Below are 27,647 nucleotides of genomic sequence, written 5' to 3' on the forward strand. Positions count from 1 at the left end.
TGTTTGTGTGGGTCACTGACCGGATGTTGCCACATGTGTGTATGTGGTGTTGGTGGGTGTTGGTGGGTAGAAAAAGGGAAGAGGAGCCCTATCAACAATTCAGATGGGGTAACCATGGGGATACAGCTGCAGCCTGAAACAGGCATGACCACTAAACTATCTCTCCCTCCCTCTCTCTCTCTCTCTCTCTCTCCTTCTTTTTATCTCACTCTCACATGTTCTCTCGCTCACTCGTCCTGTGTCTTCCTTACTCCCTTCTCTCTCTGTAATTTTCTTTTTTTTCTTTTGGGGAAGAGGATATCCTCCACACTTAGGCTAAGGGAGGGGATAAAGCCACACACACACACACCTCTTGGGCAAGCTCCATGCTGTAAGAAAGAAAGAGTGAGCACGTTTGTGGCACCTATCCTTGCACCTTACTAGCCACGTCATGTTATGACGACCTCTTGGCTGATTGTGAGCATGCTGTTAGCATCCATACTGTCAAGGCCTGCCATCATTGGAACTTAAAGGTCACTTTGGATAAAAGTGTCTGTGGAATAGATAGATATGCGTGGATATGAAAGCCATCAAATAGTCAAAATGGTTGCATCTCAGAAAAGGACGCTAACCTTGCACGCGTGACACTCAACGATGACCGAAGTCACGTCCATAAATAGCCAACTGTACTTGAAGGAGGGGGTCCATTTTTAGCTTGTTTATCTGTTGGACATGATGCTCCTGCCAAAAATACCCCCCCCCCCCCCCCCCCCCCTCACCTCCCCACCCCACTACACCCCACCCCAACTCCGAAAGGGAAGAAATCTGGACTTAGTACAGTGGTATCTTAAAGTGTGCTTATAAACAGGTTTTTCCTAGAAGGGTCCAGCTTTTCCAGCCAGAATCTCCAGGCTCTTGTGCGTCTGGCTTGGGCAGGTACAGGGCAGCACATGTGTTTACCCTGCACTGGCTTGTGTAGTCTGGCCTAGGCTAAGGACTCTTCATTCCCAGGGGCTATTTTAAGGTCTGTTGCCCCCCCCCCCCTCCAGCTGGGTGGGGGGTGGGGTGGGCTGAGGGTGGGGGGGTGGGCGGGGGTTTTGAGGAGCCTGTCTTCATCTGTTTAATGTATCTGTCAAGATGCAAAATGGCCTCGTCTTCCCTCGTATAAACTCACCGTCTGCACAGGGAAAGACAGCATGAAAAAGTGGAGAGAGAAAAAGGGTGAGAGTAGGATAGAGAGATAAAGTGGGAAAGAGAGAGAGAGACGGAGAGTGTGGAGGGCTTTTTGAGGCTAGTGAAATAAATCCTTGGTGTTGGTTGCATCAGATGTTTATGTGGCCGTTGCAGTGAATTGTTTCACTTCCAGATGTTGCTTTGAATATTTACCATTGTTGGAAATGTTTGGGAGTCCTTGGTCACAGTTTCAGTGTTTTTTAGAGATATTTTCAAATTGGAAAAGAATGCCTCTCACACGTACACAAAATAGCTTGGGTACACACACACACAAAGTGAGGGACTGTGAGAAGACTGAGGGACTCGCAGAGAATTAACGAAAACATTATCAGAAAAAAATAAACTATTGTATTACTTTGTGTTGTACTGGCAGAGTGTGTGTGTGCACATGCGTGCGTGTGTGTGTGTAGGGGTGTGTGCAAGTGTGTGTGTGTTGGGTGGTGTGTGTCTGAAAGTGTGTATGGTTGTACCCTTGTTACACTCATTATATTGCAGTAATCTCTGGTTACTAGTGCACTGGTAAAGGGGTAACAGTCATAATAGTACAAAGTTTACTAAGAAGATAGTAAAGCTTGAAGACAGGACTGTGTACTTCAAATGCCCATTAGAAGCCATTCCAAGATCAGCCATATTTTTAAATCTCCTCATATATGAAAGCGACCTCTGTTCCCTGACTAAGAGTTAGTATGGAGGATTTGAGTGGTGTTGGTAACTAGGCCAAAGCATTAGCCATTCAGAAGTTGGAAAGTATCGATTGGTGCTTCTCAGCCAATTAAAAGCACCGTTCCTCATTAAAGGTCAACCCCATTGGACTGAGGTGGATAAATAGGTCAGCCATGGGAGAGACATGGGTCTTACCGGGTCCTCAGGGCAGAGGTGATGGCTGCCGGCATGCTACAGATCTGCGGCAGGGGTCTACCACAGTCCCTCTGTCCTGAGAAACAGTTTCATGTCACTAAACAGGGTTCTTATCAAAAGCAGTTTTAGCACAGTTAATCCACACATACTATGGGTATTCATATCCTATCCGTGTTAGCATTGCTAGCATCATGTTGTTAGATAAAGGGGAGGATTGGTACAATTCTGTGCTCAGGACCTTTTACATGCTTTAACATGCGTGTTGTGTTTAGATTACCATGGCAACTAGTTTTGAGATGATGGTTTTACGGTGATGGTTTTACTGACTATAACTGGTAAACATTTGTTCACAGAATGACATTTCCTCCCCAAAGTGAAAAATGTCAAAGGTCTCTCTGAGTGGGTTGGGGAATGTGCTATGGATTCAGCAATTTATGGTTAAGCTGCCTGCCTTAAGTAATGTGCTTCAATTTCTGCTGTTGAACACATAACCTTTGTAAACATATCAAGTTACAACAAAAATGCCAACTAAATTAGAATAGACCATCAAAACAATCACACTAGGCCTAAATATAATTGGATGAATATAATAACTCAGTATTTCTGGAAATTCAGAGTTAAATGTCATTTAGGGAAACTGTAAGGGTATTCATATAATAGAGGTTCACTGTATTCTGATAAGAACAGATTGGTAATTATTTCCATTTATAGCATATGCATTATATGCATTGAAGGGATTAAGCATTAATGTTGACCTTTGAGGGACCCCACAGCTGATGGTGGCTGAAGTGTTGACAATATTAACTGAGATGAGCTAGAGGAAATTAGCTATATTTGTTTAGCGAAAGGTTCAGGCGATAACTGCTGAAGCAGAGGCCAGGAGGATGGCTCAAAACACACCAGATAAGAGACCGACAAGACAGAGGTACGTAACTAACTACGTGTTAACACACGCGCCACACCTGCGACTTGGCAACACCTGTCTCACCTGTGGTGATGGAGTACTTTTGGTGACGCGAAGTATGTCCCCAAAATATCCATAAATGTACCTGTGTGTTATGCTTTCAGTTTTGAATCTTACAGGGAGAAACACTCACAAGCCCTAGTTGTAATTGCAATACTGACCAACAGCCTGTTGGAGTAAACGCTGTGAAAGGTGTGTGTGGCTCAGTCGGGTTTGTGTTTGGGTGCCATCTGGTGGTGAAGAGAGGTAACAACTATTAACAAGGTTTCTGCCACTGGAGTATTTACGGTAACCGAGAACACAGGCCTCTTGGCAACAGTTTTGCAAGGAAAAGCCATCCGCCCATTAATGTTATTCATTGGTTATGACAGTTCTTCACAAGTACATCTGATTAACTGGAAATTGCTAATGGGAAGCCAGGCCTTGCAACCCTCTTTTTCATCTTTCATCTCTCTTCCGTGGCTGACAGAATCGGGGCCCATGTATCTCACAGTAACATAAGCTGGTTCGTACCCATAGCTTTACTTTCAAAAGGTGTTACCTCATAAGTATATTAGGTATGTATTACCTCATAGATGTGGGTCTAGTTGTTTTGTTGTGGTAGTTATGGTGTTGTGGGTGAGGAGAAATCGCAGTAAACTTAAACAGTGATGGACACTGCGATCACATGCAAATCTACAGCATCCTTAATGCCCAACAGCAGTAGACTGCCAGTGTAGCTTCATTAATGAATGGAGATCTCTGTCTTATACTCTTTCAAATGTGCATCCACACTCAAATACACAGACAAACGCTAACTTTAATGCTAATCACTACACATACAAAATTATATTGTGCATCAGAATAACTGCTGAACACAGTTAAAAAAGAAAGTCTTCTGACTCTAATACTGAATGAACTACCATGACTCTTACAGTATAATACCAGTGAAAGATGCTGCGGATGCTTTCTAGGAATATGTTTTTTTTTTTTTTCACAACCGGCGCATTCTAGGAGATCCATGGTTCAAACGGGGGTCCTGACCACAAATAATGGGGAAATGATGGGAAAAGAAATTCATCTTATAGAAATTCATCTAATAGAAATATAGTGGCAACACACACTCACACACTGACACACACACGGAGCACATACACATACACACTTTAAAGGGTTTTGGTAATGGGTGAGTCTATATTTTGTGTCTTTGTGACGGTGTCAGGAAGTACTTTATGTGAGTATGTGCTTAGAGCATAATAATGTTTTTATTGGGAGTCTACAGTCCATAAGGCTCACAATGCCCCTTCCACCAGTCTGATCTCCGTGTCCTTGTCCCATCATATGCTATTGATGGCTTCAGTGACGAGTGTATGGCTGTGTTTGTGTTTATGGTGTGTGTTTGTGTGTCAGAGACAGGAAGTGTGAGAGAGTGGTGTGTTGGGGTGGGAATTGTGTGTTTGAGTGTGTAATAACCAACTTTGTGTGTGCGTATGTATGTGAGTTTGTGTGTGTGTGTGTGTGTGTGTGTGTGTGTGTGCGTTAGCGCGCCACTATGGCAACCAGCATTGGGAATGCGTGAAAAGTAACACTTTCCCTGTGGAAGTTGCATCCTAGTGTCCCGTCGCCATCAGTGCAATTTACCCCAGCGTGGCAACACCACAGGCCCAGAGGGTCTAAAGATGGCAGACACTGCCATGGCAACAGCAGAAGCACAGACAGAGAGACAGTTCAAAGGTCACTCTTTGTGTATGTGTAGCATGCAGATTTGCTGTAGGCGGCGTAGGGTTTGAGATTCATCTGAAACTGTCACCCACTCTTTGTCTGTGCCACGTCACTCAAACTTCTCATCACTAACTTTGGTGGTCATTCTTTTTTTCTCTTCTCTCTCTGTCTTTTTTCTTATTCAGCTTCCTGGACAAAATTGATCCAGTTAGTTCGGCTGAATACACCCCAACAGATCAGGTTGGTTGCTCATTTTTCCAGTAATATAATAATAAAGCGTACATGGGTGTTGTTTGAATTTCTTTATCATGTACTGGGGCTAAAATAGTTCAAATTAATATTTTCATATTCAATTAAATCTTTTTTAAGTATTACTGTAAATACTATGTGGGACTGTATGTGTCTTTTAAATTCAGATGCTCAAAGGTTTAGTTATTTTCTTACATACTCATATATTTTTTAATTTTTCCTGTTTTCTCTGCTTGGGAAGCCCCTTGAGCTATATTTTGCATCAGAAAAAAACGTACAAGTTTGAGTAACAGCTATACAGCAGTTGTGTGTGTGTGTGTGTGTCACCCTTCTGCCCTGACATTTGTTGTGTTCTTTCTTCTTTCCCCTCCACAGGACTTGCTCCGCTGCAGAGTTTTGACTTCAGGGATTTTTGAAACGCGATTTCAAGTAGACAAAGTGAATTTTCAGTAAGTGGTGACCTTGCTAAATTCATCTACAATTAAGACCACACAACCTCACAGCCTTACCCTTTCGTTCTTTAATTTATACATGTTCTTGCTTGTCTGATGTGTCATGGCATTGTTGAAGATTTATTAAAATTAGTTGCAACGGGTTGCACTTCTTAAAAAAATATCTTTGTATTTGGGAGGTTTAACTGAGCAGGCAAATAAAGAGATTTTTTTACAGCATGAATGATGGTACTCCTCTGTGCTGTCTAAGGCCAAACTCTAGTTTAGACCACTCTCATAACATGTTAATGCCCATTACATTACATTCTCCTAACAAGAAGAGTTTACCACAAGAGGGCGCTGTGCAATTGTAAATGGTTAGCTCAGTAGATGGTGCACTCTGACTCACCACCATAAAGATGCTAAAAACAAACCACTGGATTCTTGAGGCAAAATATAATAAATATCAGTGCATTTTCGGTGCTATTAAAATTATGTGAACAGAAGATGGCCTTTAATACGTAGGAGAGCGCTAATATGGCTTTTTCATTTGTTTCTAGCATGTTTGATGTCGGTGGGCAGAGAGATGAGAGAAGAAAATGGATTCAGTGCTTTAACGGTGAGTACCAATGAAGAAATCTACAGTGTGTGAGTTTCTTCACTACTTTTTCTAAAGCACACATGCATTTGGAAGCAGACCAAAGTGTCTTGTCACATTTAGTTTATCTAGTGTCTAACCTTGTTCTTGTATTGATAAAACATGGACTATAGAGTTGTATTGACTCCTGGCAGTCAACACCATGGGATCAATTCCTGCTCAAATGTTTACTGATACTACACCTTGTGCTGGAGGAAATTGTTTGTTAAGTGAGTAAATATGAATGTAAGTTGACATTGCTCCAATTATAAGAACTATGGGCTGCTCTCCGGGTCCTTGCCAGTAAGAACCTGTAATGTCTACAATGAGCTGAGCCACTCCGAGCCAATGAGTCCCAGGCAGGTAGTTGGACACTCCTAGACACAGTGTTGAACATGACATTCCTGTCTTCTGCCTAAGAATGAAATAGATTGGTGTCTCTTGAACTTCAGCTGAGTGATACCAATGGAACCATTTTGGAACCGTTGCCATGGTGAATCTTAACTCCAGCTAGCGCTTAGTCCACTTTATGGACATGGACTCAATACGATTCCTCTGATGAGCACTCTGCTTTATCATGCTCTCTGAACTGTGTGTGTGTGTGTGTGTGTGTGTGTGTGTGTGTGTGTGTGTGCGTCTTTTGAGTGTGTGTTATGCCTTAATGGATGTGCCTTAAAGTATGCGAATAAAACGTTGTAACACAAACCTCCCCTTGCCCTCCTCAGATGTCACAGCCATCATATTTGTGGCCGCCAGCAGCAGCTACAATATGGTCATAAGGGAAGACAACAGCACCAACCGGCTTCGGGAATCTTTGGATCTATTCCGGAGCATCTGGAATAACAGGTTCCCACTACCTCCCTACCTCACTCCCTCCTTAGCCCCCTCAGTCCAGCAGATATCGCCAGTCTAGGGTTGAATTTGCCCGTATGGAAAATGTGTAAAAATAAAACAAAGTTTTTAAAAAGACATACTATACTGTGTATCAATGCTTAAATACAGTTTATTGGTGGTATCTAAGAGAATATGGAATAATGATGCAGTTTAGTATAATAAATATATTACTCAGACTACACTGGCAGAAAGTCTTCAACAGTTTTGATCATACATTCTGAATAGGGTGCACTGTCTGTGTGAGTTTCTGTTCAAACCCCTCTCCCCCCCTTTCCCCTCTCTCCCTCTGTGACAGATTTCTGCGAACCATTTCCGTCATCTTGTTCCTGAACAAGCAGGACATGCTTGCTGAGAAGATCCTGGCAGGGAAATCCAAACTTGAAGATTATTTCCCTGAATACGCTCGCTACTCCCCTCCGACTGACGGTACAGCCCATACTGAATCCCCCACGCCCATGACAGAACCTCCATCTAGCACAAAAAATAAGCAACAGCAGATCAACATGAAATCAAATATAAATAATCAACAACAGATCAACATCAAATCAAATATCAATAATCAACAACAGATCAACATCAAATTAAATATCAGTAATCAACAACAGATCAGCATCAGATCAAATATCAATAATCAACAACAGATCAACATCAGATCAAATATCAATAATCAACAACTTATCAGCATCAGATAAAATATAAATTATGCAACAACTTATCAAATATCAATAACCAACATCAGATCAAATAAAATGGCTTACAAGAGAAACATCTCCTCGTCCAATCTCCGCACGCCACAAGAACCGAATTTCCACCACTGTTTACGTATACTCTTTTGTGTTGCATGTAAACCATGATCCTGAAGTGGTGGAACCTTCATGCTGCTTTTGGCCTCGCAGTCCAAGGAGCCAAGTTTCTTGTGGTTGCCAACACACCTTACATACCTTTTACCTTTATTACCGTAACAGATAAACAACACACCCTTTGATATGCAAAATTTTGGCCATAGGTCAGTTACCCCTAGGCATGTGCCTCCCAGCTCAGTACAGCTCTCTGGATCTTGACTTTGGTCAAGTTAAGGAATAATTGGGTCTTTTTTTTGTTTTTAGATGTTTGCTTGTTATTTTCTTCCTCATTTCTCAATTGCTGTGTGTTTTGCTTCCTTGTCTTGTGACTCCAGCTGCGGGCGACCCAGGAGAGGACCCCAGAGTCACCAGGGCCAAGTTCTTCATCCGGGATGAGTTCCTTGTGCGTGTTCAGATTTGTCTCTCTTCACTGACTGCACTCTTCTACACATTAGCGCTTTAAGTAGTCCTTTGTGGGTTAGGCCATTTAGCTTTTTGTTTTTCGCCCACATTGGTTTGTTTTCCGGCGGTGTTTATCCACTGTCTCTCACAGTCGTGTGTGTGTGTGTGTGTGTGTGTTTGTGTGTTTACCCTCATTCTCACTCACTGAGTACATACATGTTTTTGGGTGTCTTTGTCTAGTTTTACACTGCTTATAGATCTGCACTGCATACATTAACTCATTCTCACTATCTGTGTGTGTGTGTGTGTGTGTGTGTGTGTGTGTGTGTGTGTGTGTGTGTGTGTGTGTGTGTGTGTGTCTGTGTGTGACCCACAGAGGATCAGCACTGCGAGTGGAGATGGCAAACACTACTGCTACCCTCATTTCACCTGCGCTGTGGACACGGAGAACATCCGTCGGGTCTTCAACGACTGTCGAGACATCATCCAGAGAATGCACTTGCGCCAGTACGAACTCTTGTGATTGGCTGTCCGTCCTCAACGATCGTCCAGTTAGAGCTCCGCTCTGCTCCCAAACACACAAGCCCAGTACTGGGGACTATGCTACTGACAAGTGACAATGTTGCCATTTATTTTTTTTCTTCTTTTTGGTTGTTTCTTTCTTTTAATTTATGGCCCATGCTTTTTGTTTGTTTTTGTTATTTTAGTGGAGGGACAGGAATTACATTTATGTCGGGTGAATGTATTTGTGTGTGTGAGTGTGTGTGAGTAAGTATGCTTACATGTTTACGTCCACTTTGTCATTCATTTGATGAAATGCCTTGATTTTCAAGTCATTCCACTACTACGCCTTTAGCTACTTGTCATTTATTTTCTTTTGGGTAGTTTTTTTGTTTGTTTCTTCTGTTGTGGTTGTATGTGGACCAGCTGACTCTGAGCAAGCAGATGGCTGTGTGATGGTTTGCCTGATGGACTTTCAGCATGGGCGCGCGCGGTCTTTGACCCACGACCTATGACCTCTGGCACCGCACTCTTTTTCGAGGGCTTCTCTGCTCGTCTCGTAGGGAGAGATTTTTCATGCACTTTCGCGTCGGGCGTCTCTATCCCAGATACGGGCCGGGTCGGGGACGGATACGGCCCGGGTTCATTCCGGAGCGTTGGTGCCATCTGGGTTTCCATTGAATGAAGTGCACACACAACATACGCGATGTAGCACCACAATATTTATTAATGACTGTCGCGATTTGCTTTATTTTCAAGAGATTTCTAGAGTACAGTTGCAGGTGTTGTGTAGAGACAATTCGGGGGTTGTAAATTTTAGAGTAGAGGGTTTGAACATGGGGGAGGGATTGGGGGGCTAGTGAGGCATCAGTGGGCTGCTGGGATTTGTAGTCCCATGCAGCTGTTAGTCCTGCCAATAGCACCTGGACTGAATGACAGCTGTCACTCACTTTCTTTCATCCACCGATGATCCCTCTTGGGAGAGGAGGGTTTCCCAGTGGAACAATAGCCCTATATAAATATATAAATAAATATATAATATATTTTCTGTTCATGTTTTACTATCCTAAGGATTGTGTGAGGTGGATTCACCTTGCGCAGACTGCAAAATGTAATGTTATTTTGTACAACTTCATTGAGAGATTGTGAGAGTTGAAAAAGAAAGAGAACTGACTTGTAGAAGATATTTGTGCCTTCATCGCGGCTGTACCTTGTAACATGAGCTCTGATGTAAGAACGTTATAATATAATTTTTTTCTGACTGCGCTGTACAGCTTGATGTCAGCTCCGTCCACAGTTGAAACTGCTGGTGGAAATACTTCTGTAGAAATTTAGTCTTTTCTGGTTTATAACAAAAAGAGATGTTCTTTAGTACAAAAATGAGGAAAAAAATGTGGAGAAAAAAAAATCCTGTATACGATATGCAAAATTAACCACTTACCTACAGTGATGAGCAGATGTTGCATTGACATTGCCTTTGTTTCTCTCTTTGAAATTCCTTCTTGTTTTGTTCCAATTCTCAGCTTTAAAACATTGGAAATTTGAAGTGTCCAAATCACAACCTGGTGTTGTTTTATTAGGAAGCATCTTTTTAGATGTGGCGTGTGTGTGTGTGAGTGCGCGCGCAAAACAGAGAGAGAACGTGCACCTTGCGTGTCCGTAAATGTGTGTGTATGTATACGTGTTAAGCATGCATGTGTACATAGACACCCATATACCCACGCGTTGTGGCCAGACCTTGAGTTGTACATCTGCATTTTTATATTGATATGCGTACATATACATTTATAAAGATGAGTTATATTCTATAAATATATATGTACAACTATACATAGTAATGTGTGTGCCTACGCGTATACATATTTATGAATGTCTAGAGAGGAGGTATGCATACAACAGGCATACACAAGAGCATATATTAGAATGAAATGAAGAAATGAGAAACTAGTGATTCTTTGGTCATCAAAGAGACCTTCACAATTGCGCAGGCATTGTGGATGTGTGAGCACTGTTAGATAGCCTATTCTTTACACCGAACAGCAGCTTTTCTTGTGCAAGTCTATTCCAACAAAAAAAAAAAAGTGTGATTTAAAATCTTTTTGTGTCTGGCCTTTGAGAATTTGGAGTTTTTTTATTATTATTATTTTTATTTTAATAAAGAGGCACATTAGCAGACCGTTGTCCTTCAGTTTGTCTAGAATGAGAATCGTGGAGAGAATGTCTTCAAGTAATTTTTTCAAATAAAATACCTGTGAAGTATCATTTTTGCGATTCTGACTTGGAATAGCACATACAGCCATCCTTACCGATGAGTGACCATTGACAAAAATGCCTTGTCATCAGATATGCATTCATTACATATCCAAAGAACTGACAGTACTGTATATAAATATATTTTGCTACAAGATGATTGAACAAATCCAACTAAAATGTACAATGAACACATTGGTCAGCAGAAGAGTGCAATTCAAAACTGAAACACGTTTTAAAAGTCAACAAAAAGGAAGTCCGGCCACGTTAAAATTGGAACCAAAAAAATATCCAATACATAAAACAGTTTTTGAACAAAACACTTATAAAGCAAGATATTCAATTCCAGGCAATGTCAGTAATCTCCTGTAGTAGTACTTTGTAGGACAAGTTTGGTACTGGATAATCACCCCAGACCAGTGTTTTTGTGCGTTTGTGCATGTACATGAGTTTGGATAAGATCACCACACTGGGTCACATGGGACATGCATCTGAAGTCCATGCACACCCCCTCCAAACAGAGAAGCATGTCATTTGACCTAGTGTGCTACAGGTGGAGAGGGCTTTGAGGCTTTTCCTTCCCCCATCAGGTAGCTACGGTTTAGTTCCACTTCCCTACAGAGGAGGTCAATCCTGTCCGAGTTCCCTGGGGTTTGGGAAGTGTTCTTTCACATCCCAATCAAGGCTGCCCCTAATACGATCTGAGTGTGCTGGAGGTCGGAGATGTTGTCAGGGGCTTGCCTTTCCCCAGCAGGTAGCTGAGGTTCACACTACCTCTGTACCAAGGAGATGGAAGTAGTCGGAGTACTGAGTACAGGACCGGCATCACATGAGGCTTGTGCTCACCTATCAGGCCACCAAGGGGCATCCCAAGCCCCTAAAAACATTGAGGTAATTTCAGTCCAAGCTGGGCAGGGGGCGGGGAGGGCTTCACAGGGGCTTGTCCCCCCCCCCCACAAGACTGTTCATTGGGGGTCGGAGAGAGGGGATGGGGGATGTCACAGGGGCTTGTGCTTCCCCAAGAGGCTGTTGAAGCTGAGTGTGCCTCTGAAGAGGTGGAAGTGGCCCAGGGCCAGCAGGAGCAGGGCCATGGCACTGCCGCAATAGATGGCGATCACACTGCTCTCCTCGGGGAGGAAGCACTTCGACAGGCGGTGGTCACTCGAGGAGATAGTTCCCTGTTCCAAGAGGAAGAAAAGGAGGGAAAAACAGATAAGGGAGGAAAAGAGAGTGCAAAGCATCTATAAACGTGTTTCAATGAAACTTGAAAAGTAATAATTTGTGTGTTTTTTTAATTCAAATGTAAGTACAAATACTTTATATGTCACTGCAAAAGGCAGCACCTGTCTGGGTAATGAGGAGGATAAGGCGCATTTCAACCTCATATACCTGTCCTAAATAATGATTGAATTGCGTACAAACACCTCACACAAAGAATTGACATAGAGAGCCATACACACCACACTTACAGCTCCTTTAAATAGCATGCTATAAGCATGGTATTTTGGTGTAAGTAGGACAGTATGGAGTTGTGGTATGCTGTGTTTACCAGTATGAAGCTGGGATTGTTCCGGTTCCTCCAGCTGAAGGACGGAACACTGATCTCCGGCACCTTGTTGTCATGGAGAACCTGACAGGCGCTGTGGGTGTGGCCACTGAGAATGAGGCGAGGCTTGAACCACCACAGCAGCTGTGGAATGATCCGGAAAAACAACTTGTTATTTGCCATGTGAGATCAGAAACACTTGACAACTCATAATGTTCAGTTACTACCCTGGTTAATGGCATTAAAGTAGAGCATTGGGCAAACTCATCTGGTATTCATCAAGCACATACTGAGAAATCCAATATCACGGATCAAATCCTTCTATAGCTTGTTGAGATGCATGTTGTTCCTGAAAGATCCTGTTGTGGTAAAATATTATAATAAAATAAAGACTGACATCAGCAGGAGATAAATGCACAGTGTGGATACAGGAATTTAACTTCAGATGTATTTCCGCAAGAAAATGCGAATGTAAATGTCCACGCAGCAGCAGTCACCATACCATAACCTATGCAGTTACGTGGACGCTAACGCTTTCTCCAACGAAAGAACCGTAATAAATACCTAACAAGGTGCACAGTCAACACACAATCTGCTATTAAAATATGATTCCGTCAATGTTCAAAATTAGTTGATGGTGTTCATTCATTGTGTGCAATGCACCTTACAGAGATCCATCTCGACCACTTTGTTCCTTCAAACAAAGTGTGTTCTCTTAGTCTTTACCTTCTCTCCACAGAAAGAGATGGCAATCAAGACTCTTTCCATTAGTGGTGGTAGCTCAGTGGTGGAATGATCTATCTACTGCTATCCTACCTAGCACTATCCTGCCTAGCGCTATATCCTGCCTAGCGCTATCCTACCTAGCGCCAGGGGCGGACTGGGGGGAAAAAGTGGCCCGGGAGTTACTGTCAGACCGGCCCACTCAATACACGGCGCGCGGCCCACTAAGTACACAGCGCACTGCCCACTCAGTACACACCGCATTTCCCACTCAATGGATCGCACGTATCGGTCAGTGGCCTACTGGGAAAAATACCCATACACTTAACATTATTTTGGTTAATTACAAAAAAATTACATCATATATGCTTGTTTTTTAATAACATTCGGATCCACCAATTTGCCTGGATGGACACATGGAATAAAATGATACTGGCTATTGTAACACTCCAAGGTATAGTTTGCAAGATGAATAGTATCAGATCAGATCAGATGGTTATCAGATCAGATGGTTATACTTATAACTACAAAGCCTTTTGGTTAGTACACTCAAAGCGTATTAGATAAATATACTTGAAATTAGTGCTGTCAAACTATTACAATATTTAATCGCAATTTTTTGTCTATTATAAATGTCCCTTCATTTATTTTGTATCCATTTATCCATGTTTTATTCCAGAATCATCTATCTAGATAACATATTAACATTGTTTATAATGTAAGTGTTGTGAAACGCAAGCTTTACTTGGCCAATTCAACACCTTTAGATAACATATTAACAATCTAGATAACATATTAACATTGTTTATAATGTAAGTGTTGGTGTAACACAGTGATTTTAGCATAACAAACTAGCTGGTTAACTTATTTGACACAAGTTACAGTATTAGGAATGATAAGATTGCCCTATTTACAACTACCACCATGGATAGCTTGCTCATCGATTGTAAACAAGTGACTACAGCTAACATGTTAAAATAGATAATCTCGATGTTGACAACAGCTTGCTTATTTTACCAGATCATAACGGTCTCAATTTAAGACATACCGTTAGCTAGGCTTGCTGTAGGGAACGTAACCTCATCTGTGAACTGCAAGCTAACATTTGGCAAGGTCAACGCCACATCTTACCTTATCACAATGTCACCAGTCAGTGGTTTTCCAAATAAAATGTAGGCTAGAGTAATTGACATTTAATAACATCTCAAACTAAATCAGACTGACGGAAGAGATTGACAGAGGCAGCAGCAAGCTGTGCCTCATCCGTGTTAAGGGCTAGGGCTGACTGCACACGTCAATACGGTTGCTTGCCCTGTCTGGGAGTGTTGCGTGTATGTATGCAAATCCAAATGTAAGAATCCCAGAATCCTCTACCTCAATCGGCACAGCTGAGAACACTTCGGCTGTGTAAGTACCAATTTTCAGGTGTTCATTAATAACGTAGAAATATGTGCTTATGTTGAACTTCCGAAGTCCATAAAACACATTTAAGAAGTAACGTAAAAAAAAATAAAAAAAAAATCGAAAAATAGTCACCATAGGTGTGAAGACAGATTGCAAGTAGGAGTATACAATTCAGTCAGTGCTTGTAACCATTTGTATTTCCTAGAGAAACTAGATTAATGTTGTCTTCAAAAGCTTGAAAATATATCGTGCTATGCGCTGCGAGTGACCCAGATGGCGATGGCCCGGTTGATGATGATAATGGGCTGGCGTTTTGGGCCATCGGCCCACCGGGGATGTCCCCGGTATTCCCGATGGCCAGTCCGCCCCTGCCTAGCGCTATCCTTCCTACACTATCCTACCTAGCAATATCCTACCTAGCGCTATCCTACCTAGCGCTATCTGACAGCCATGGAAGCCTACAAGAGTATCACAGACTGAGGCCTATCAGGCCTCTGAGGTAGTTTAACCTGCCTTGCTATTTTCATATTTTTCCCCATGTTGAAACATTGGTCCCTTAGTACTACATGTGCTATTATTTATCACAAACTCAACAATAATCTGAGAGCAGTAAGAATGTCATTATTTTTTTGTTTAAATTAACTGTAAAAACACAGTTTTCAAAAAAATATTTTAAAAGGCACCCAGTGCAACTTTGGAGGCTTACAAATAAACATTCAATTTCTAGTAGTAAGTACACGTAGTAAGTTTCAATAATTCCATACAGTTACATATCGACATTCAAGGAGCAAAGATTAGACGTCGTTGTGTGGTGAGAACTGATAGAAAATCGTAAACAACAACAATCGCCGCCATTTTCCCCCCAAATCTTTATTTATTGGTGCCACCAATAAATAAAGCAAGATTCCAGTCAATGGAAAAATGGCCTCTCCCCACCGGCGATTGTTGTTGTGTACGATTTTCTATCAGTTCTCACCACACAACGACGTCTCATCTCTGCTCCTTGAATGTCGATATGTAATGGTATGGAGTTATTGAAACTTACTATGTGTAAAAAAGACTAAGCCTATAAAGTTGCACTGGGTGCCTTTAAGAAGTGTCAAGATATTGTAAAATTTAAAATAAAGTTAAAAAAAACGCAAATAGTGTTTGTGGCCAAGACTTTTGAGTCTTGTAGTAGTATAAGCTCCATAGAGGTAATTAAAACAGTCATTAGTTTCATGTAGTTTGGTTAGTACACTTCTATAAGTTTGGAATGACACTGTTTCTTTTGGAAGTCGGTGGCCTATATCATGCATATGGATGAGACAGGTGTTCATAGGTAAATCCCTACTCCCCATTTGTCAAAGGTAATGGCCTCTTCCTTGCTGTCCTTATAATTTCATCTGATGAGAAGTTACAACCCAGGGCAATGCTTGTACTGGCAACAGGACATCAGCAACCATAGACAGTAAAAAGATTCAGCAACAAATCAACAGCTAACGTTAGCTATCTGGTTTAGGGCTTGTCGGCATTAGCTGGTAGCTGCCTGAATGGGTCGATAGTACCATATGTTTGTGATTTATTAACTGAAGTGTACTGTAGTGACCTAAAGGCGGGATAGGAGTAGATATTAACACACAAGGTTTTCTACTTCTGTAAAGAGATTGTAAAGCATGACTTAACCACTCACCCTCTGTGAGGCCTCTTGGGAGAGCACGTCATATCGCTCCTGAAACTGTTGGTGGCGCTCTTCCAGGGGAGCTGCGTCCAGTCCTGTACACTCTGCATCACTTTCACGGTACAAAGGGTAATGCTGTCGGCACAGATTAAAGGTACAGTATGACTTCTGAAGGCAGGGGGTACTCACTACTGCAGTGACATGGGGCAAGTCATTTGTGGCCCAATGCACAGCTGCAAAATGTAAAAAGTTTTTTTCTTCTTTTTCTTTTCTACAGGGTGTCAAATCTACAGGGAGTCACAACCCTGGCAGTACTAGAGCACATAAAACAGTCTGTTTTATTTTAAAATATCACTTTTTTAAAAAAGAGAGGGGAGTGACAGAAAGCAGAAGTGAGACAGAGAGGACCATGGCCTTGACACTCTTTAGCTGTGTTTAACCTGAACTTTACTAAGGTCATTCGTTCACTGATAACAAAGTGATATACCGAATCACCAAAAAAGAATGCTCATACAAATGTACAACTTATTGGCCATGATCGTAGTTCATACCTGTAATATAATGGGTGAGGTGGCAGGGACAGTCTGTGTATCCTGGCATCGCCGCTTCATGCTTTCCGATTGGTGCTCCTGTTGTGATTAGAATGCACTGACTGTGACACAGGCAACATAAACTACACCAAAGTCCATACAGGACAGGACTTCCAGTAACAAATCTACCATGTTTAGCGTGATACATTCCCATTCATTTCCCCATCAGTGATTTTACTCCTCCCTCTCTTCCCTGGCTACACACAACTGGAGACTGAATGACTTGTCATTTTTGTCGTTTTGGCATTATTGAGGCGGAACTTCAGAGTCTGTTCCGTGACCAGTCAATGCTTTCAGCGTGGCCTCAGTGACTGGTCAATGCCAGAGTGCCACTAGGGGAGCTCCAAAGTCTGTTCCGTGACCAGTCAATTTGTTCCGTGACCGGTCAATGCCTGTGGCACCTTATTCTAACTGCTGGAGGGTGCCATTAGGGGGAGCTCAAGAGTCTGTGACCGGTCAGTGCACCAATTTTAGCTAACACTAATAATTTCAGGAGGAGCTCTTGAAACAAATAATTAACCAAACGACAGCTCTGTGCCTGTTGTTCAGTCAAGCATTATCAGGATGTGATTAAAAATGTTCTATCCTTTTTAACGAAGAAAAATAATTTTCCCCCTGTATTAACCCTGTGCAATGTGTGTATTATCTGTGCTTGTAAATATATGTTGCATTATTGCATTGACTTTCTAAAGTCTTCTCACAGCATTTTAATTCTGAAAATGTTTCAACAGACCAACTAAGTTGTTTGTGAAAAATGCCAGAGAGCCCATATCTGATTACTGATAGTGTCAAACGGTCCAGCTGAAAAATCATTATTAGTCATAAGTTGATGGTGGTTGTGACTGGTTGAGACTAACAAAAGGTCTGATGGCGGAGGCTACAGGCTACAGGCTACATAAAGCATGAAAACATTCATATGAATAAAAGATGACTAGGTGACAATTAGTGTCTACATAAACACTGATTGGTGTTTTTACATAACATTAACATTGCAGAGGCAAACAGACCACTGTACAGGATTTGGGCCTTCAACCCCCACCTTCCCCCCACCCACACACCCACCAATTTGCCTGGGCTGCTGTTCATCACAAACCTCTCAATCTGGGACAGATGGAGGCTTTTGCAGCTTGGCAAAGCATGCTGCACACGGCACTGCCCTGAGAAATAAATCACAATCCTTAAATGTGATTTAAAGCCCTTTAGCTCCAAGCCCAACTGCAGAAAGCCTGATTTGGGATATTTTTAGTTCCGCTAAAATACCTTGTTGGCCAAAATGCAGCAAGCACTTATCTGAGACTGACTTGGTGAAGTGTATGGGTTTTTCAAATCCATCATGGCAGTGAGTGTGTGGCTCTATGCAAGGGCACGTGCATGGGAGTTCTCCGCATATGTGTGTTTTTCTTACGTCCCACAGTGACTGAGCTGGGAGTGCACGTGCGTATCCGGGTCGGTGTGTTTCCTTGCACATGCTGTTGCTCTGTAGTCCGAAACAGACTTTTTTTGTAGTGGTATCAGACATGGCTGTTTACTTACAACAAAAAAAACCTTTCAACGTCACCGGGGTGGCCTTGGACTACAACCTGAATGGGAACCTCTTTCACATTAAGGGTTTTCCAGCCCTGAAAACAGTCTACAGCCCTGATAGCAAAAACTCTGACAACAGTGTTCTTATAGTTCGTCCGCGTGGCTGACCAAATCCCACTACTTTTGTTTGTAAGTTTTCTTACCTATAATATGACTTATTTCAATAGCATGGCTAACAAGACAGACTGAAATCAAATTTCCTATGTCAATGTCAGTCTGACCTTTATACTCTAATAGTTTGCCCTCCTAGCTAATCAAATTCAACTGCTTTTGTTCAAAAATGTGTTACAACGTCCCATTACAAAACCTTGTTTGTCAGTGTGGATAATTCTGCATTGCGTTTTGTGTGCCTTGTGTCACTGGCACAGCATCACAACTGTCAGAGAGCACAAACAGTTGCAGGACAGCTGTGCATAGTTGGGACTGTGTGAGCAGGAGGCAGAAAGATGATTATATATACGTGGCCTACAGCTGACTTTTTCAGATTCAATAAGTGTCCTCTCTCTAGCAGCTGGGAGTTCCTTGTCGATCAAGCTAAGTGTAATGACAGGGATACCACTAAGGCTGTGCAGCGCTATCCACACAGGACAGTAACGTGCGTACATTACAGTTCTAACCAGGCTATGCCACACCTGACAGCAAACTAATCTCAACTAACCCCAACCAATCTCAGTCCTCAGACTGATGAGATATGTCAGTGGGGTTCTCTCAAGCCCTCTACAAACTACAGACACCATTTCCATGTTGCATTAACATGCAATCTATTTGGCAATGTAAGCTCTATGGGGACGTACACATTAATGCAAAGTACAAAGCCTTATGACATGCTTCGTGATTTTAACATGAACAAACCAACCAGATCACCTTACATACATGTGATCGGTTCTCAGGTAAATGTAAATATAATCTGTACAGTAAATTCACACAATTACTTTTTTTGCACATGACAATTTGGATCGAGGACATGAGGTCTGATCATAACGCATATATAATATAAGATCAAATTGCTGATTACTTAGTTAATCCATAGACATTAGAGAGATAAAGAAATCAAACACATCATAAATGTCATAGGTGACATCATAGAGACTACATTTCAATCCAGTATTATGCTTACCTGCATGGAGCAGTTGAGTGCCACAGAGAGCTTGTGAAGCTCGTTCTCCACACTGCGGCAGATGGGACAGTGGTCGCCATGCAGCGCTACGCTGTTCACCAACACGAAGCTGTGAGAAAACCAACCAGCACCATGGGGGTTCAATTACGAGGGAAATTATTTGTTAAATCTGTCAGGCTCTTAGCAATCCCTGTCACTTATGCTTCAAAGAACATACCTAACAAATTAAGAATTATACAACAAACCTTAATAAATTCATAAATGCTCAAAACTGCCTGGCTACATTTTTTTGAACAATACAAACCAGTAGGCTAGCAGTAGCACTCTCTCTGTGACTGTGCTTGAGCTTTGCCAAAATCTCAGTCTACCTTTCCCAGGTTGATGATATGGAACAGTATGTCTGAGACAAGAGGTCTAGATCACAGCAAGCCTTACTTTACTCCTCTACGACTGAGGATCTTAGCAGAGGTGACATTGAAGACCTTCTCAAAGCGCTGGAGTTTATGCCAGGTCATCCTACATCAGAGGAAACAAAACAAGTTCATTAGAAGAAGAGGAGATTCAGCAACAGCCAGGACCCTTACAGACATCCCTTGCAGCCACTTGAAAATATTTGCTTGTTTGCTACTATGTGCTAGTTACAACAAAACATCTATGAACTCCATTTCATGATCAAGAGGGAGAGTATTTTTGGTATTGCAAAGTGGGATCTCTTTGAGACAGGAAACCACATGCCTCTCAGAACTCACTCGTGGTGGAAGCCAATGTCATGGTTTCCAATGAGGACCACAAGCTCAGTGTCGCTGTGGTGGCGGAAGATCTGCTTGAAGCGGCTGACATCATCCTCCCAATCCTGCAGAGGAAGTGTCAGTCAGCAAAAGAGGAAGACTTCCTTCCTCTGCAGTACATCAACACCACAGCCAGCCTGGCACACTGGGTCCTACAGTGATTACCATAAGTGTGAGTCACAGCAGGTAGACCATATTTATTTGTTCATTGGTTTATGAATGTATATTTTTTCTGAGCGCATTAGTACTGTTGTACTGTCCATCATTTCCTGATCTCATTTCAAGTGGAGTACTGAAAGATTAGTGTCAATTACGTAACATTTAAGGAGATCTTATTACATCTATTTACCAAAGTGTCTGGATTTTAGCTTAATAATATTGCAGTGCCTGCTCACCCTGTTTACCTAACAGTATTTAGAAGCAGAAGCTAGACATTCACATGCATGCAATTGCCCACAAAATCTTTTATTTTGGACGTCAGTAAGTCTATTCCTGCACCCAACACCATGCCCCACACGTTCCAATTGAGATTATACAAAATCGGCAATTCTGGCTTGGACTAGGCTCTTGGACATAGTGTCCCCAAGTACTCTATTCAAACCCTCTGTCACTAGTATGTGGTTATGGATGCTGGACATTTGAAGAGGTACTAGTAGGCTTGTTCTTATACCTTGGCGGAACTCCACTTTCCCTCGTCAAAAATGTCCCCCAGAATGAAGATGATCTCCGGCTTTAGGACCCAAACTGCCGTCTGAAATGCTCGCTCCATCTGCCACTCTCTGCAAGGACAAGAGCAAATCATGCATGCCAGTCTCTCTTGTTTTATATAATTTTCCGCTTTGTACTCTGTCCTTCCTGCACAAATCCCCTGGCATATATTAGATTAGCACTTCAGAGGTTACAGGGTTTCATGCCAGATTCTGTTTTTTGGATTAGAGCTCATCTTTAAATCCTATAATCCAAGGTGTATTTCATAGAACATATTTCTGAATTGCCATTGATGTTCCCCTCTTGAGTTTAACAAAAATATCCTCACGAAAATGTCCTCACATGTAACATCATGTGATAAACTCTTACATCTGACAGTTTGTGTTTGTGTTCAATGTGTTTGTGTTCAATGTGTTTAGTGTTCAAAGTTGCATGAAAAAGTGTCTGATGCGACCCATATTTTTATCACGCAGTTAGTGGCATTAGACACTAGATTTAAATCCGATTCAAGTTCATGGCCAGTCCCATTTCAAAACCATATCATCTGCGTTTAAGTGATACTGATCTTTAGCTCTGTGCACATAGTGTTGCCTTCGTTCTGATGTTCTAACTATGCTTTCTACTCAACTTGTACTTTTTCAACTCAATTTAGGGAAAGGGACTCGTGAAGTTCACCACTGTAAACTATTCAACAAATAGAATCTCTCTAAAGCCTATATTCTTTGTTCATGGTCTATATGTTCAGCACCCAGTGAACATAACACTGTGAGTACAAGCTACAGTTCCACATTTGCATTATCGTTTTGGGTTTTGAAAACCGTACTGTGAACAATTGACACACAAATCGCACTACATTCCATGCAACAGCCTGGCTTAATATCAGCTTCTTGCACAACTCCCGTTATCCTTATTCTACACAGTCAGATTTCACTTTACCTTCTCAGTTTGTCGAACCAGTGCCCTTTTATAGATCCCAACAGATGTGTATCCGATAAAAACAAAGCCCGTAGTGGAGACTGGGATGTCTTTCCGGTCTGAATTTCGGGCCACGAACACTGCAGAATTGCTGGATAATATATCAAGTATTCACAGAATATGAATACGCTTGTGACAGATAAAACCATGGAGAGTGGGAAACTCCATCTGCACTTTCCGCTCAGTAAGAACATGTCTGAGAGCTAAAAAAAAATAAAGGCTATAGCAAATCCAAACAAATGGCTGCATAAAACTGACCCACATAGGCAATTCCAAAAAAATATATTTATGCCAGCAAGATCACGTAAGTTAAAAAAAACCTCTCATCCTAAAAAATCCTTCTCAGAGGAGAGTAGGCTACGAGCTATATCGTACCATGCGCCAGTGCCTCTCTGCAATTGGTCTCACGTGAAGGCTATTTAGCCAGCAAGCGGCCAGACGAGTCCATCACTGGAGCAGGCACACAACAGATTAAAACAAATCCAAAATGTTCCCGATGTCCACCGAAGCTAAGCAGGGCATCACGAACAGTCGAGCATCAACGGACACATTTGCACTTGAAACCTTACCAGGTTAATAAGCTAAATTGTCTCGCTATCATAACGTATAGCATCGAAGCATGCAGATTGTTTCATGTGGTGAAAAAAAACCGTCAATGGAGCAAGGAACACATGAGGGAAGTGCCAACGAGCAGAACCGGTAGAGCAAGATTCATCCTTCTGATGCATCATTGGGTTATTGTCTTGTCTGTTTTTTTCGCCCCCTCTGCTTGTTTCAAGGCACCACTGCATTTCTGTTTGCTGCCGCAGAGCACATCACACAATGGCACGCAATGTCATCATCTGCATGCCCGCAGGGATGTGAGCATCACGCAGTAGGCTTACGGCACCCGGCAGCACAGAGGGTTCGAGCTGGAGATCTCAAGTCTCAGCATCACAGGAGCGGGCACCTCCAGCATAGCCCTAAATAGCCTACATTATGCACATGATTATGAGTCGAGGAGGTTTGATAGGCTATTGTTTTTTAAATTTGATTAAATGAAATATGTATTTCCATGGGACCTATTAATGTAGATACATTTGCCTTTTTGCGATTTTGGCTAATATTTGACTTAGGACATGTAAATTGTATAATCACTCTAAGGCTAAATCAGTTATGATTAATCAGATTTGCATAATAGCAAGTTGTATATATTTGGTCTAATTGTATTTACAGTAATGAAACAACATGAGACATCACCTCCACTGCACTGAATGAGTGAGGTACATTTTTTGACATTCGAAGCATATTAAGAAATAAGACAATGTGCAGTTATTTGACAGGGGGTGTAAATTGCAATCCATTGTCCATTATTAATGTAAGGGTTTAATAGGCTACTTGACGAAAATTCTAGATACCAGGCTCCAGCAGCTATACAACATTTAGGCTAAACACCTGTCACATGAAAACAAAATAAAGTATATGATGTATTTGAATTCATAAGTTCAGAGTAACACCATAATGATGTTTAATGATCTGAAGTATTATGAAAAGTATTGACAGTGCTGTAGGCTATTTGTGACTGCTGGAGGCAGCAATTCAAATGAAATACAAATCGGCTCAGACAAGCCAAACAACATTCCAGCAAACATGTTGTTTCAGGAGCACAGAGAGGAGCGGCATAATTCTATTGGCTGTTCAGCTGAAATATTTACAACCTAACTGCTGTCTTCCTCTCATTTTGAGGCAAACGGGAGGCTCTGCAAATTATTAAAATTAATTTGGAGTATCTACACCAGAAATGTTAATGGGTATCTATACAGTTTAAGGACCCACACAAATTGTTCTTGTCCTTTTGACTATTTTATAGTGCGTGTCTCTTTTAGCAAATAGTTAACTAATACAAAAGACGTAATTTTTGTGTTGGATTAAGCTGCATTAGATAACAGTCCTGTATAATTCGTTTGTGTATGCTTCCATGTCAACAATGGTGAATCTATGTCATGTAGCCCACTGCTGCCTCCTACTGGGAGGTCGTGTACAATGAAGCCAAGATGGCGAGAAAACCGGCTTTGGGCTATCTATCAGCCTTTCGTGAGGTATATTTCATATTTCAGATGGCTTCTCATATTCTTCTATAAGAAATTACATCCAGCGTTCAGCAGCATTAGACACATGCTCACAGACGCCCCCAGTCTGTCACCCTGTCACTTAGGCTATACATCACGTGGTAGCCTACTTAGTGGCGTTGTCCACTAGGAGCATTCGTTACTTTTTTCCATCCCTGCATAACCAGAAAATGTTTGAGTCTGGCGTCCTCTTCTGGAAATACGACTGTATTCCTATTTAGTGGATATGTGAGTATTTGTCGATAATAACTTGATCTACGTTTTTATATTTATTGTCGTCCCTCGTGCTACATAGCCTACTTAAAGGCTTTTAATCAGATTTACAGGGGAGACTGGCTACGTGTCTTGTGTTGTTTTTATTTAAATGTGCACTTGTCCATTTCGGGCGAGTGATTCAATGTAATTGTGCAACATTGCAGGATATTTGAGAGGACAGGCCTGCAAATCTCCCTAATTCATTAACATTCCTTGCTCAATCGAAGGTCACTTCCGTAGGCCGCGGTGACAAGTAGCCTGACAGGCTACTCCCCACCTCACACCGGGATTCGGCCAAAGCTGCAGGCAGGCATCCCCGCATTGAAGACACTGAATAACTTGATTGTGGATTCGGACAGGGGAGACAAGGGACACCGCATGCGACAGAGAGGCTCCCACCTTTACGTCATGCGCTGATTAACGTGTTTTGTTCGTCTGATAATTCTCTACAAGTGGATTTGAGTTTGTTGAACGCGTCCAACTGAAACCATGACCTCTACGGAAATCAAGTGCTGGGGAGAATGTATGGATGTTGCTGTTCAGATAGCACATAAAGCTGGGAAGGTACTGTTCCCGGAGTTTATATCATTAATACAATAAAGTTTGTATAGTTATTATGCCATTTGGACAGATATGTGATCGGTAGTTCCATGTAGCACGTGTTTGTTTACCAACGGCGAATGAAACAATGTCACACCGCCACATTATAATTGCTACATCCCTGCGAAAGCCCCTCCTCTTTCTCTTTTGTAGACCTCATAGCCACTGATTGTAGCTTATGCATTGACCGTTACCTGTTCGAATATTTCACTCATGCCATTTTATGCTAGATTAAAAAATGTGCAATTGAAATCAGAAACTCATATGATATAGAATATAGTCACCATAGCTTGCGCACTTGGCTTGAGATTCACTTGCATCGGTTGTCAACATGTATGGAACAATTGTTTTGCTGGCTACATCTGATGGTAGTCTACAGTGTTAGTCTGATGTTGTTTTACATAACGTTTACATCAGGTTGTACAGGAGGCTGTGAAACAAGAGAAGCGGGTTAGCAGCAAGAGCACTCCAACAGATCTGGTGACGGAAGCTGACCAACAGGTGGAGGATCTCATTATATCTACTCTTAGGGAGAAGTTTCCATCACACAGGTAAGTGCACATCCATATGGGCATATCGGTCTGGTAGTTTGTCTACCTGTATGCATCACTGCGCATTCTTTGGTAATAAGGACAGCTGAATCTTTCCTGCTTAGTGGCCATCAGTTACTTTTACAATACATGGAGTATACATTGCATCACTAGTGAATTCTCCAGGTTAAAGGAAATGTTTTTCCTTGCCACACACCTGCCTACCCTATCTCCTTTAGCATGTCACTGTGGTTAGCACCAGTTATCCTGTTATTGAGATGTGAATGCTTCCAAAACAGTCCTCTTTGGTTTCTGAACATGTTACTACTGTGGAAACTATCAGCTCAGTTCACAGTTATTGCAATCACGCCATTGTCATAAACAAAGATTGGTATGCTGTTTTTTTGACCAATACACTAATATGAAAAATGCGATGCCTCAGGTATAGCATTCATGAAAAATGTCATTATATGGCAGAGCAAGACAATACACAGCAATACTAGACTGTGGAGTGCTATTGTTATTACCAATAACATGAGATGGTAGTGAAAGATTAGAATTATGAACAGCTTGCAGTGGGCATGACAGAGCACAACACTGCTTCCCAATAATTAGAATGCTAAGTTATAGGATGTCATTTGAAATGCATAGTGAAGATGCAAAGTCATTATATGATACAATAACTGTGTTATAGCTAGAAGACGGGTTGTCACTGTTTCCCACGCTCAAATGCATTCTCATTTCAGGTTTATAGGTGAAGAATCATCTGCTGCTGGGGAGAAATGTATCCTAACAGATGAGCCCACTTGGATCATAGACCCCATCGATGGCACCTGCAATTTTGTCCACAGGTATGCCCATTTCATGGTGTGTCTTTAGTGCTTTATAGTGGTTCCTTTATGACTGCAAGATTGGAGGGGAATCCTCATTATTCTTCTGTTAATGAAATATAATATATTCCATGCAGCTTCCCTATGGTGGCGGTCAGCATTGGGTTTGCTGTGAAGAAAGAGGTAATTTGGCTTCACTCTCGATACACTGTATACATCTAAACATACAGTACATACGACCGTTTGAAGTGTTGGTGTTCACATCTTGTGTACACATAGATTTTTTTGTGTGTGTATGGCTTTTTTATAGACTTTTGATAATGAAAATGATTTATTTTGGACATAGCTTGAATTCGGAGTGATCTACCATTGCTTTGATGGGACTCTCTACACTGCAAGGAGAGGCCATGGGGCATTCTGTAACGGAACTCCAATTCAAGTTTCTAAAGAGAAAGGTCTGCTCAGATCAATTCATATTTCACATAAGAGTTCTTTTCACTTGAGTTACACAATGAAGACCTACTCCCTATGTTCAAGTTGAACATAACATTTTTGAGGGAGATTCTATGAAGTGTGTCACTAAGCAATGGCTTCCATGTCTATTCTTAGACATATCCAAAGCCCTCATTCTGACAGAGATTGGAGCGAAGAGGGACCCGGCTACACTGGAAATCTTTTCGGGGAATATGCTGAAGTTGCTGAGTGCACCCGCCCATGGGTGAGTAAGCAGAATGTGTCAAATATTATCTCAGGGTTCTGGCCAGATCAACAAGGCTTCTCCAACACACCCATATACATCTTGCTCATTAAGAAAATGCAAGCCCTTAAAAAAACATTTCTAGTTTTGTTCTTAGTGTATCACATTCTCAGAGTAAAGCTGTACTGTAAAGGTTACCTGCGGCCTCTCAGAAAGATATGCTATCAGCAGTGGCAGTTAGCTGTGTATGGTTACTGTGCCTGCTGGCCAGTGTTAAGATTGTTGGTATGAGCCTTGGAGAAAACAAAACCACTCATAACAATGGCACTGTCATCATTCTCTGGATGTTGCTGACTAGTCATAGTTATAGTTGAAGTATTAAGCAGACACTTTATCTGTTTCTTCACCAGGGTGCGGATCATTGGCAGCTCCACGCTGGCCCTGTGCCACATAGCCGCGGGGGCGGCGGAGGCCTACTACCAGTACGGCCTGCACTGCTGGGACATCGCCGCGGCAGCCGTCATCATCCGAGAGGCGGGAGGATGCGTGATTGACACCTCAGGTGGGGCCTGGGATGGGTACTTTAGATAG

The 27,647-nt window shown here is 41.9% G+C and overlaps 3 protein-coding genes across 4 annotated transcripts in view; 2 read left to right on the plus strand and 1 right to left on the minus strand.

The window, feature by feature from the left end:
- Positions 1–10,864, plus strand: part of gnal (guanine nucleotide binding protein (G protein), alpha activating activity polypeptide, olfactory type) — a 44,407-nt gene extending 33,543 nt beyond the window's left edge. For both annotated transcript variants that reach the window (XM_080855373.1, XM_080855374.1), the window contains exons 6-12: positions 4,921–4,975; positions 5,360–5,433; positions 5,976–6,034; positions 6,778–6,898; positions 7,242–7,372; positions 8,124–8,191; positions 8,567–10,864. In XM_080855373.1, coding sequence (XP_080711499.1) covers positions 4,921–4,975; positions 5,360–5,433; positions 5,976–6,034; positions 6,778–6,898; positions 7,242–7,372; positions 8,124–8,191; positions 8,567–8,713 — 655 coding nt within the window. In that variant the 3' untranslated portion in view covers positions 8,714–10,864. The remainder of the gene's footprint in view (positions 1–4,920; positions 4,976–5,359; positions 5,434–5,975; positions 6,035–6,777; positions 6,899–7,241; positions 7,373–8,123; positions 8,192–8,566) is intronic.
- Positions 10,865–11,939: 1,075 nt separating this feature from the next.
- Positions 11,940–22,230, minus strand: mppe1 (metallophosphoesterase 1; the record flags this gene model as incomplete). The annotated part of the gene is made up of 9 exons (XM_080854867.1): positions 11,940–12,119; positions 12,491–12,631; positions 16,287–16,409; positions 16,826–16,903; positions 19,566–19,674; positions 20,001–20,081; positions 20,315–20,418; positions 21,024–21,132; positions 21,998–22,230. The coding sequence occupies 9 exons, from the start codon at positions 22,228–22,230 to the stop codon at positions 11,940–11,942; spliced, it is 1,158 nt and encodes a 385-aa protein (XP_080710993.1).
- Positions 22,231–24,757: 2,527 nt separating this feature from the next.
- impa2 (inositol monophosphatase 2) lies at positions 24,758–27,647 on the plus strand (the record flags this gene model as incomplete). Its single annotated transcript, XM_080855593.1, has 7 exons — positions 24,758–24,963; positions 25,417–25,550; positions 26,276–26,380; positions 26,497–26,542; positions 26,706–26,814; positions 26,969–27,077; positions 27,467–27,647. Exons 1-7 carry the CDS (start codon positions 24,889–24,891, stop codon positions 27,645–27,647), a joined length of 759 nt encoding a protein of 252 aa, XP_080711719.1. The 5' UTR covers positions 24,758–24,888.

This window comes from Sprattus sprattus, assembly GCF_963457725.1.
Source record: "Sprattus sprattus genome assembly, chromosome: 17".
NCBI lineage: Eukaryota > Metazoa > Chordata > Actinopteri > Clupeiformes > Clupeidae > Sprattus > Sprattus sprattus.